Source organism: Mesocricetus auratus, unplaced genomic scaffold (genome assembly GCF_017639785.1).
Source record: "Mesocricetus auratus isolate SY011 unplaced genomic scaffold, BCM_Maur_2.0 Super-Scaffold_100003, whole genome shotgun sequence".
Lineage (NCBI taxonomy): Eukaryota > Metazoa > Chordata > Mammalia > Rodentia > Cricetidae > Mesocricetus > Mesocricetus auratus.
In genome coordinates this window covers 68,108,606-68,122,086 of record NW_024429188.1, presented here as the reverse complement: position 1 = coordinate 68,122,086, position 13,481 = coordinate 68,108,606, and the positions used below count along the sequence as shown (strand labels likewise).

The window sequence follows — 13,481 nt, the reverse complement described above, 5'->3', positions numbered from 1 at the left end:
TTATTTTGTTTAAAGTGCACAAACTGTTCTCAAGTTTCTTCAGCAATCTCATGACAAGTACAAAGCACACTACCTATTTTAAGAAGCTTAGATATATCTAGAAAATGGCAACACAGGGACATGAAAACTATAGCTGGAAATATACAATAGGTCCAAAATTCTAGATAACGTTACCAAATTGGGACACAGTATTGTATGCCTGAGCCAAAGGGGGCATTTCTCATTCAAACCATCACACTTACATAGTCGCAGTGCAATGACAGCAGACTTTTCCTAGGATGTTTTTGGGAATTAAATAAGTTAAGCAGAAAAACTCCCAGTGTTAACTACTGTTATTGCTATACTATACTTAGTAAAACATACTTGTTAACTATACTATTTCTGCTAAATTCAATGTTAAAAAAGTGAATGAAATCAGATTCATACTCTGAATTTATAGGTGAAGAACTGAAATATAGAGTCAAGACAGAATAAAATATTAATACATGTGTGTGTCATTAGTAATGAAACATGACTGAAAGCTCATGCATACCTTGCAAAGGTTTTCATTTCTTGTTGATTCTAGACAAAGGGCACTTTGATGAATTGACAACTCACCCAGAATGTAGATGGCGTCATCCATTTGACAAGGGTGCAAGACCAAATCAAACAGGAAAAACATCCTAGGAAAATTCTGCATTTAACACATGGCTACCCATTAGTAATGCTGCTTAGGGAGGGTTTTGAAGTGTAGCTTTGCAGAAAGAAGTACATTGCTGGAGGAAGACTTTGTGTTGATCGTCTCTCCCCGCTTCCTGTCCACTCTCTAGGCTTCATGATTGTGGCTGAGTATGTGTGCTCTCAGTTTTCTACTATTGCCCCTCCCTACCATCAAGGAGTTTTATCCTTATGGAACCATAAGCTAAATAAACTCATTCTTCCAATAAGTTGCTCTTAATGATGGTGTTTCATCACAGAAACAATTAAGTAATATATCATTATGACATACCGTCTGTGTGCATTATTAGAAACCAGATTGGTTGAATGATGGGTGGCCTGGAATCCACAATAAGGTAGGTCTAAAAATGCCCCAAGAAACAAGTAATGATGTATAATATTGGCAATCGGAATAGAAAGGTACAGATGAATGAAGGAGGAAGAATTAAGGAAGAATCAACAGTACTTAGTAACTAACTAGCTATCAAAGAAGAAAATCAAATAACAGTTTCAAGCCTTTAATTTGGTTATTCCAATGATGTTGGAATTAATGACTGGAGAAATGGCTCAGCAGTTAGAAGAACTTACTGTTCTTGTCCAAGATCTATGTTCCCTTCTAAGCACTCAGAGCAAGTGGTTCCCAATCATCTATAACTCTAATCCCAGGGTATCTGTTGGCCCTGTCATACAATCATGTGACTACACACATACACATATACACAATTAAAAACAAAATAACTTTAGAAGTTGAAGTTGGTGTTAATGCAGTATTGATTAGTGTTTGGTTATTTTGTTTCAGGGACTGTGGGGAAATGAATGTGCTTCTGATCTGTCATCTATATACCAGTAAGCTAATCAAAGACTAAGACAGCAGAGGCTGGTAGACCACAGTTCAGCAACAATGTCAAACATCATTTTCTATATGAAAATAGTAGGCCTAGTTTTCAAACCTTCAATTTCTAAAATGGAAAATTCCTGTGACTGTTTTCCAAGTTGTAGGAAAACAGAATGAAGGATACTAGCCGCATTACTGTTACTATAATTTTTAACATTGAAATGAATTTGATTAGCCATTTTCTTCTTTGTCAGTAGTGCATATTTTTGTTAACAAAGACAATATTAGCTTCTGCTTAGTAAGATTCTCAATATTGAAATAACATTTCATCCCAATTACTACCATTGGACATACCTAACATCAACCTTTTCCCACATTTTTGCATGTCATTTATTGACAATGTTTATCATCCAAACTCAAGGTTTCTACGTATTACACTTAATTATGTTACCTATATACTTTTTAAGTGCCCTAAAAGATTGCCCAAAATCCTCTAAATTTTCCCCTCTAAATGGGGTACCTTTATGACTAGGGAATAATACAGCTTCTTTGATATATTGAGTTTTTGTCATTGCGATATTATCTGGTAAAATTCTGAATAGAATTTGATTTGATAGTTATATGAATAGATTCTTTGGGAGACAAAACCACTGAGGAGGCAAGTGTGCTGAAAAGAATAGAGAAAAGAGTCAAATACTGCACTTTGATAAGTACCCAGTTCAGAGTCTTACATATATTATATAATTAAATATTTGCTGACTGATATTAGCAATAGTCCTTAAATGAATAACCATTTCCAGATTTTTCCAGGAGAGACAGATTGTATATTGATGACAATAATTTATTTTCCTCAAATTACATCATTTATGAGGTCAAATATGAAATACAAAAGAATTACTTTTGTTGAATTGTTTGGTTTTAGATGTTAATCTATCAGTCAATATGATTCAGGAAGAAATTTGTGCTTAGAAATTCCTAGCAAGAAGGACACGTGGTCATTAATGTGTCTGCCAAACATGAAGTAACGTCTTTTTAGATCCACAATTAAGCAATGTGTGTCTGTGGTAGTCAGTGAAGAATGTGACCTATTATCCAGTGGGTAGACTCCAAGAATCAATTGCTATGTCTAGAATACATCAACAAGATTGTTTCAGTCTTATGTATGAACTTTTTCAGTGAGCCCAGTATGCATTGATAGACAAAAGCTGAAATAGCATCAGAGGGTTTTGTTGTGTAAAGGAATACCATGGATAGTAAAGCTTAGAAATAATAGGAAGCACTGAACTACATCTCCAGACACATATACAGCTATTAAAAGGCGTGTGTCTCATAAAGGCACTTGAGTGCTCCTAAGTGACATAAGTAGATAAAGCAGAAACTCTGCTGAAATGTAGGTTTGGTATGTTGTTGTGGTCCCTCGCAGCATTTTAGTTGATTGGCATCTTCTGCTTTATAATTCTTTCCTTGAAATGCTTTGGGATGCTGACCAGAGTGTTGTATTGTGAAGGGGATTTATTTGTATTGCAAGTTACGTGTCTATCAAATCACATCAAGCCACTCTCATTTCTTCAGCTGATCTGCACTATATTAAAAAAGTGCATTGACAGCTTTAGTGAGAGCACTAAAAGTGGGATATTTCCCCTAAGAGTTAGGCACAGTTTCATTTATATAATTTGAATTGTATACACTTCATAACTATAAAGCTGGCGAATATAGACCTAATACCAAAATACTACAGCAATGCACAAAAAGAAAAGATAAGAAGCAGCAGTTCTAAATATCATGTATGATTGAAGAGAAGGTCATGAAACCTTTAGGATTATTCATATCACCTTTTACTAATGCCTATCATATGTGAATATAATTGAAACATTGGTCCCTTGAAAATAGTACATATTTTCCAATTACTACATGGGTATTCAAAATAGTCATTATTAGGAAACATTATTCACTGATTATAAAATATTTGTTTGTATTTTGCTACTGTAAAGTGGATGAATTTGGTCATATTCAAGGATGGTTTTTGTTAGATTGGCAGAACAGCTGGTTCAAGAGAGATTCAGAAGCAATGACTGACAAAATTTTGTCTGAATTATAAGAATAAAGCAGATACATTTGAGATTTTTCTATTAAATGAATACTTTTCTAATCTTCTTATACTCAATAAGTACTTCACGGGCAGGGACTCTCCTATTCATTGTTTTACTCCCTGCACTAAATCCAATACCTGAACAAAGTAATCAATATGAGAATTCCTCCTATATGTAGAAAGCAGGAAATGTTTGCACGTTACCTGTCATGAGAGTTGAGATCCATGGTTAATCTGTGAATTGAAGCTTTAAAAAATAGAGTGTTGAAAGCTGACTCTATATCAGAAAAATAATGATGTGCTGATAGAGAATATTTCCCCTAAGATAGTGATGTGTGAAAATTAGGCACTGAAAAACATCTACTAGTCTTTAGTATAGAACAGAACACAATAACATTGTCTGCCCTCCAAAGACACCATAAACTCGGAGGAATCACACTGAGAAGTTGAACAAGAATTGCAAAATATTCTTGTCAAAACATCTATTTGAGGCCACAAATGACTATTAAAACTACTGTGGAGCTCTGTTATTCTAATAGGGAATTAAAGAGATAAAGAGGGTGAAGTCACAGTAATTTTAATTTAATTTAAAGTAATCAATTACAAAATTTATTGAAAGCCATCTACTTCCTGTGAATATTCAATTTTCAGGTAGTTTTATTTTTCCTTGTTTTATTACAAAAGGTGACTGAAATAAACAACTATATCATGAGCATGGATTAATATGAGAAGTTAATGAAATGAACAGTTATATAAGTATAAGGTTTTGAGAATGACTCAAAGTGAATGTTCTTTTACTTGATCAAAAAATATTAAACTGGCTCTCTTTTGTTTCATTTTTTTAATTTGGTGACAGAATTTCTCTGTATAATAGCCCTGGCAGTCCTGGGACTATCTCTAAAGACCAAGCTGTCTTCAAACTCACAGAAATCCCCCTGCCTCTGTCTCCTAAATGCTGGGATTAACAGCCTGTGACACCACTGCCTGGTTTTTAAGCTGGTGTTTTCTCAGATAATATTAACCACATCTACAGGTAAGATCCAGGATTCATATATGAAGAAAAATGAAAACATAAACACTGAAGCATCACAAAATTTAAAAAGGATAAAAAAGAATATCTAGTACTCTTAACTGACAAAAAATAATACAACTCGAAGCTGAACACCCTGATTGCAAGCAAAATAATAACATGTGAAATTTTCTTAATGAATATGGAAAGCCAGGAAATAATGAAATATTAATAGCATCTAGACCTACTATTTTCTTTCTAAATTAATTGCTTTTGATATTACATAGGAAAGGAAAAGCGTTTTATCAATCCTCTTTTCACCTGGTTAAGCTCTCTTGAATAGGGTTTATAAGCTCTTTAGATGCTTTAAAACAACTAAAGAAAACGGAGGTTATAGCTGCTTTTGCCTTCACATATTTTTGCAAAAGAAGTAAGAAAAAAATAATTGTTCTGTCAGTAATACCATATAATCTGTTCTGTTTATTAAAGATTTATATGTATGAAGTTATTGAAACATCTTTTTTTACTAGATTATAGCTTGAGAATGTTTTTAATTGAAAAATATGGGTAATTTTGAAGTCAGAACAACAAAAGTACTGATTACTAAGAGAACTAATTATTGCCTTCTTTCCTCAGAAGACATGCTAGTTTAATAGATATACACAGTAAGGGTCTCCAAACCCAGTGCAAGACAAGTGGGAATTTTCCACAGCTCTGAGGTTTGAGAACAGCTGAGCTGCAAACACACTCGGAAGCATCTAAAAGCTCCAGCTGGGGCTTCTGGCTGCCAATGCTTTCAAAGATCTGTGCTTTTCTTCCAGTAAAGGTAGAGCACATAATTACAATGGATGTACCAAATTCAATTCCGTAGGAGGTAGGTTTTAGGACAAGTTAGTGGGAAGCTATGCAGCCAATCTGTCCCTTTAAAGAAGATTATTGATCATAAAAGGTGTAGGAAGTAGCAAGTCTCTCTTGCTAGGGGTTCTGCCTCCACAGAGAGGGAAAATCTCTGGCTTGATATTGTTTGTCTGTTTCGGCTTAATCCTCTCCTATGTTTTTATTTCTCCTAGTTGATTACAAGTGATTATAAGTAGACCCAAGGTTGTGACAGTAAAAAAATAAATAAATAAAAGGTTAGAGGAAGCTCACCAACCCAGGCACTGACTCACATAAGCTTTATTTTCTCTCTTTAAGAAAACCTACCCAGAAACATGTCATTTTTTCTTATTGGTATTTAGTCAATATAGGAGTACTTACGTATGTTACATATCTTGCATTTGCTGATATGACTTGATTATTATCTAGAGAGGTATGTGTTAACAGGAATTCTACAGTGTAGTGGGTCAAAGATAGTGAAATAAAAGCAACAATAAGATCCTCATTATTTAAGAAAGCAAGAAAAGAAAATATTATACACACACAAATGAAATCTGTCAATGTTAGAATGTGGTACATGAATTGAGAGTATGAAAAGAATGGAAAAAGTCCACTGGACTAAGTCATTCAACAAGAATTTTATAGACACATATAAGGAATAACATCAGTATAGTTCACCTACATATACAACTTATAATCTAAGAGAACATATTCAACAAATAACCTCAAAAATAAATAATAAGAATGTTATGTTATAGAGAGCAATTTTAAAGGAGGCTCTGAGAGTTTTATACTTTTGACAGCTACACAAATGGCATAATTAATGAGAAATCTAAATTTAAGCTAAGACTTAAAGGATAAGTTTTAGAAAGGCAGATAAGGAATGGGAATCAGAGATGATAGCACATGCAATGATTCTGAGAAAAAAATGAATCCAAACACATGAAAATGGAATTCAATATGGCTGAGGTACAATGAACAAGAGCTCAGTCCACACACAAGGCTAAAACTAAGAAAGCTTGGCAGACGCTAGGTCAAAACGTGTCTGATATATTAAGATGGCTAGGGATATATCTCAGTGGGCAAAGTGTTTGCTGAATAAACACAAGGAATTAAGTTCAGTCCCCAACACCCATGGGACGGTACATAGGCACATATCTGTAAAGGCAGCTCAAATAGTGAACTCCAAGTTCAGAGAAACATTGCCCCAAAAAAATAAGGCAAAAAATTGACAGGAAAAAGATAACCTGATGTTGAATCAGGCATCAACACATGAAGACATAAACAAGAACATCTACTCACATATTTGTAGGTATACTATATATATACATGATGAAGGAAGGATGGAAGGAATAAAAAATAAAAATAATGTGGCATTAGTGTTTTAGGAAGTAACTAATAAGATGCACTATAAAACAATCTCGATAGATGCACTAAAGTAAGACTGATTAGGAAACTAGCTAAAGTTAAAAGTATACAGTAACAATTACAGGGAATAGTCATGCTGCTTCAGACAATGGCAGTGGCAGTACAGATGGAGTGCAGGTCTGAAGTATATTTCAGCTGTGACTAGAAAGTAGTTAATGACCTTTCCTTGATCAATTTCAATGCATAATTTAAGACAGTTGAACAGTGAATAGGAACTAAGGCAACAGAGAGTGAGTGGAGATTTCTGAAGAAGCTGACGATAGCTAACAGAAAGAGGGCAGTAACTAGTAGGATCCTTGGGTCAGAGAAACATTTTAATTCAAACATCTATCCACCCATTTTAGGCAGCAAGTAACAAGATTTATTTTCTTGAAGAGAATGCCAGAGTAGAGTGACAAATTGAAGCAGCGAGAGAAAAACACAAGTATAGTAAGTAAGAAATAATGCTGTCTGGAATTAGATGGGCTAGTAATACCCAAAGCAGAAATAGGAAAAATGTGCATGTCCTAGAGCATCTATCTTTCTCATCACGCTCTCCCCCAACCTCCCTTCCTTTAGTAAATCACCGTACCTAAAAGCACAGCCTGTGAATTGTAACTGAATTCTACATCTCCTATTTACTATGCAGCTTTGGAACAGTTGCCTGAGTTGGGCTGGTCTCAGTTCCTCAGCAGTAGTTCAGAGATAATAACAGTGTCAACCTTTACCTTACAAAACATAAAAGAACATGAATACATTGCCTGGCTTGACCTTCTGCAGACATTACATAAGTAACCACAGGTGCTGTGAGTTGATATGGGCCCTGGTAAGTTGTCCACACCTCACAGGGTAACTCCACAGCCCTGTGCATATAGACAGCATTAATTGCACTCAGGGGCTATTGATAACAAAAATGAGGACATGAAGTTGGGAAGAAATGAGGGTAGGCACGAGGGGGGAGTTGATGGAGGCAACATTGGCCAGAAATGATTAAAACATGTTATATAAACATATGAATTTTCTGATGAATAAATTAAAAATATTATTTAAAATATGGCCCACATAAAAATGTTAGCACAAAGTACAATTTAGTAAACTTTTGCTATCAGTATCACTGCAATGGAGCATTAGTAATAAAAACTGACTCTCTCCTTTTCTGAAATTTCACAAAGAAGGAATAAATTTAAAAAATGGAGGAGGGTAGGGATAGATCTATTCTGCAGTACTTGCCTAGCACATGGGAGATCCTCAGCTTAGTCCCCAGAGCAACAACAACAAACAGCATTACTCTAAGAACAAGGCTGAGTAACTCCAGTCTCTAAGAGGTTGATACAGGAGACTAGCTTGAAATCATGGTAGAAACCAGCCGGGGTGATGTAACAACAAAGCAACTATGGAGACAGAAGAGACACTAAGAGGTCCTGAATTGCTTTTGCTATGCCAATGGCAAAGAAGGGTTTGTAGCAGATGAAAAGAATGGATGTACAGAAAGAAGAAGAAATGGTAAGAAATGAAAGACAGGAGAACACGGAAGCAAGAGGTTGAAACCTATTTTCTAAAAGTCAGGGAAGCACTGAAGGATTTTGATACTGAAATCATAAATATAATTTTAATGTGGATATACTAAATAACATTGGCAATGGCTGAAGAAAGCCGAGGACAGGGACTTTCCAAAGTTGGGGGTCCTCTCATTATTGAGAATGATTCTTCTTTTCAAAGGTATCTTCCCATTAGTCAGCTAATATAAGTTTAAGGGTTAAATAGTATGATAGTATATTCTCACAGAACTAATTTAAGTTGATATTTTTAGTGCATATTTTATGTTTCTTTCCTTTTAAAATCTCTGCCTCACACTTTTATCATATATGGTTCTTATGACTCCACAAACATCCACTACCTATTTTACACAAGAAACTGCAAACAACTTTAAAAGACTAGGGTTATTGTTTATTATTACTAATTAATTACTAAGGTTATTATTATATAATGAATATTATGTTTGTTAAAAAGAGTGTGTGTAACCTTTATTTAGTAAGTCTCAATTGATACTCCTAGGCAATTTACATAGTATAAACTGCTTAGCAATGTAGTAGATTCTCTCTGACACCACCCCAGCAGAGAGAGAGAGAGAGAGCAAAAGACAGTGAGAGTACACAAGGAGAGTAGGAGAATTTATGCATAAACAGCCTTAAATATTGATAGTTATGTGCATAAACAAGAAATTTCTTCCATTTTCTATTTTTGCCTTTAGTTCAGAAGGTATATTGCTTTTTATGCACCCCAATTTCATTTCCTCAGTGAAGTACCAAGGATATTCCTCGTGAAGGACTTGCTTGGCAAACTAATACATCTTTCAAGATAAACTGCACTCGTGAAAAAAATGGTTTCTGAGAAACTATGTAGTGTACCTACTGTAAAACTCATAACCATCATGATGCAGCTGAAATCTCAGACTGTGTATAGCCCTGCTTCAATTATAAGATGGATCTGAGCTGCTTAGATTACAAGTGTGGACTTGGGGCTACAAATTTTATTATTTAGCACTCTGCTAAAGTGCCACCAGTTAATAAATAATACAGAGTCAATTCAGTTGACTAATAGATCTGATTTAAAAATGAGAGAAATATGTTCCCCATCTCCATTATATGTTCTATTTGATCCAAAATTTGCTTGTCTAGTTTCCTTTTCAAGGATTTGACAAATCTTTCTACTCAATGTAGGCATCAGCATGATCTAGAATCAAAATAATTTAAATATGGACAAGAGTTTATTGTATATGCTAAAAAAGAACACACTTACTCCAATTTCATGGAGTTTAATATGAACAAGATTTCAAAACTGATGGAGGAAATCAGATCAAATCTAAGTTGTAGCCACTTTGAAACATTATGAGATATTTTGAATGAAGTTGATACTTGAAAACAGATCGAATGATAATTTTACAATCCTTTGCTTACAAATGAAAAACAATTAGAAAGCCAGAGTAAACCAGAAGTTCATATAGCAAATAAATCTGTCCTGAACACCATAGTTAAAAATAGCTTTTAGGGGTTGGAAATTTAGCAGAGTAGAGTAGGAGAATGCGTGCCTAGCAAGCACAAGGCTGTGGGTTCGGGCCCCATCTCTGAAAAAAAAAATAGGTTTTATTCAAAGAAACTAATTTCAATGTCCTTTCTTTTCTTTCTGGCCATTCATTTCAATAGCAGGTTTGTGGTATTTTATTATATGATGACATTCTTTATATTAAGTCATTTTTTTGTCATTTGAAATGATGGGGATAAGGATAAAGGGTTAAATTACATAAGGTACCTTTGTAAGTTACTTGACCTAATGGAAACACAAATTGCAAGTTCTCAATTGATTATTGACACTCTAGAAAATTTGAAAATATGGCATTTCTTGATACAATGTATATAGTAAAAATAGTTGCTAGTTTTTTAAAAAATTTCTCTAAATATTATTATTTTTATTTCAGCTTTAGTTTTTAGGGGGCTAAATTCTAACATTCAGATCTGAAGGGAAGAAAATTAGTCAATTCAATATAGCATGCTATTTTGCATGCATTAATTTCATTAAATATCAACATTGTTGAAAAGAATGATTTGACATTTGTTTTGTGAACTTAAAAAGTAACATATTTAATTTTCAATACCACAATGATGAAGGTAAAGATGTTTTCTAAGTCAATATTATATTTAATAATGTAGCTATAAAGTAAAAGAAATAAAACAATGTATATGTTTGTGAGAAGTGTATCCTTATACCTTTGTGATCAATACATACCACAACACCAAACTGCTCCGGTTCACAGAGATCATTATATTCATTCTTAAGCTGTGCTAGTTCTCTGAGTACATTCTGCTCAGGAAGATGTTTAACAAGATTCTAAAAAGAATAGCATAAAAGTTAGTAGTTAGTATCTGATCAGTAAGATTTTTAAGCATACATCAGCAGTATATTAAAAAACAACCAACCCTTTAAATTAAGAAAAACAATGTATAAACTAGCTGCAAAGGGAAGTTGTGTTAGCATATGAAAGACCCATAACTTCTGGTATAGCTATACATCACAATAGACGAATCACCTTGTCCTGCTGATTGGCTAATTTCAACCAGGAATAACGTCTGACATACAAGCAGACATAATGTTTAATGTGGACATCTGCTGACCCCATCAAATTGCTACATAATCATCAAAGTTAGATAGGGAGTTGCTTTTAGAAACTGTTTTACTGATGCTAAACTACAACAATCACTATTAATAGTACATATGATTTTCAATTTCCTGTATCTTTACCAGCTATGAAGGATAGTTTCCTGTCAACTTGAAACAAGCTAAAGTCAATTAAGAAAATGTCTAAAAAAGATCTGGTTGTACAAAACCGTGTAAGGTATTTTCTTAATTAGTGATTCATGGAGGAGGCCCCACTCATTGTGGGTGGTGCCTTTAAGAAAGCAAGTTGAGCAAACTATAGGGATTAAGCCAGTGAGCAGCATCCTTCTGTGGCCTCTGCCTCAGTTCCTGCCTCCAAGTTCCTGCCCTGTTAGAATTCCTGTCCTGACTTCCTTTGATGATGAACAGTGATATGAAAGTGTAAGCCAAATAAACCCTTTCCTTACCAACATGACTTTGATAATAGTGTTTCATAAAGCAATAGAATCCCTAAGACACCAGCAAATGACATTAAAAAACATTGTAGTGAGTGTGAAGTAGTGATTTTTCAATACCATTGTGAAGCCAGTTTAAACTGGAATAAAATTGACTTTAGCACAGAAACCAAGGAAACTATGTATATGACATCACACAGAAGTGTGATTTTATTTCCTCTGTAGACCAGGCTGGCCTTGAGTCACAGAGATCCACCTCCATCTGCATCCAGTGTGCAGGGATTAAAGGCATATGCTACCACAACCAGGCTATTGGAATTTTTTTGTCTTAAGTATACTGATAAGAAAAGCAAAGATAGACTTTGTAACATACTTTTCACTACAGTGCAACTAAATTATATAGATTAAAAGTATTATTGAAATTATGAAATAATTTTATTCAACATACTTAAAACTTTCCATTTCAATGTCACATGTCCTATGCTTTATTCTAACCCTTACCTACATGTCACACCTCCAGAGAAAGGAGCACAGAAAAAGCCATTCTCTCTAATTTTCCATAAAGCATGGATTCTTGGCTCTTAGAATGCTTCTATATACCAAGAGGCGAATGTTTCTTCTGTCTATACTGTATACTCTCAGAGTAATCTTACACAGGAAATGGGGAAAATCACTCTCAGCTGCTACCTGGAAATGGAAAAATTCATTTGGAGAATGTGTAAGTTACTTGCAGAGGTGACTAGAAATGCCCAATATAGAAAAGGCTTCTGCAAAATCAGTTCTATGACAGTGGCCAAGAGCAATTGTCAATTTCATAGAGACATACTCAAGCAGTTAAAACTGTTACTGCAAAATTCGTATTATATAACGACTCTTCACTTGAAAAAAAATAAAAGAGCTCTTGAATTTAGTGTTTCATTCACACTGCAACTATTCTGCTTTGTAAATAAATTGAAAAGTTCGATTAATAGTTCACATACCCACCACATGTGGGAGAAATTTCATCATAGTATTAGAAATTGGACACAAACAAATAGTCAAAAAACCCTTGAAATGCAATAGAATCTGACAAATTACTGGGTAATAGACGAAGGAACTGCAAGTTTTAAGGTATGATCCATTCTATTTCTCTCTCCCTTATTGCCACTTAATAGCATGCTTTTCTCTCTCAACTACTTCACAATTTGTGCTTGAAAGATCAATTCTGGGTGAGTATGAAAATTTCATTCTAGAAAATGTCAGTGAGCTGAAGTTTACTAAGAAAACAACAAAGGAGAAAGAAGAAAGTATGCCACCAAATGAGGAGTTCTTTCCCCTCATCATGTATGCATCACAAATTCACTTTCTGATAACTGTCAGTGTTATTTGAAGACATTTCTCCTAACTGACCATAGGCTTCTAACTACTTTTTACATTTATGCAATTATTCTATAATGCTTCCAAAACTTTATTTCTTTTAAATGTTAATTGCACCTGTAAAGGTTACTTAAGTAAAGGTATTGAACCATACTGCCCTTTCCTTCTTGACAAAACATAACCTTTCTTTTTTTGTCTTATATCTCATTAAGTCATTTTAGTAGTAGAGAACTGAGTTAAGTTCACTCTGATTAACTCTATCATTTACCACATAAATGGACCAGGGCCAATATTTCTTTTAAACTGTATTATTGTAGCATTTTCTAGCCATGAACAGAGGGATAAATGGAAAGATACAGAAATTGATTTAAATTATATTGATAAGTATACATGCACAGATTAATGAAGACAAGGATGTTTTTCTCAAAAAGTTGCCAAAGTTTCTGTCATATTAAGACAACTTTCTCCAATTGCTTGAACAAAAATTTCAATTCATTAAGTATTATATGTTATTAGGGCATGCTTTCTAACACTTTCTTATGGCTTAACGAGTTGTGTATGCATGTGTGCATATGTGCTGGCTAGTTGCACATCAATTTGACACAA

The 13,481-nt window shown here is 34.2% G+C and overlaps 1 protein-coding gene across 6 annotated transcripts in view; it reads right to left on the bottom strand.

Moving 5' to 3' along the window:
• The window catches only part of Diaph2 (diaphanous related formin 2), a 722,722-nt gene that overhangs the window by 378,976 nt on the left and 330,265 nt on the right, over positions 1-13,481 (bottom strand). For all 6 annotated transcript variants that reach the window (XM_013115224.3, XM_040744363.1, XM_040744364.1 and 3 more), the window contains one exon: positions 10,696-10,797. In XM_013115224.3, the coding sequence (XP_012970678.1) occupies positions 10,696-10,797 (102 nt within the window). The remainder of the gene's footprint in view (positions 1-10,695; positions 10,798-13,481) is intronic.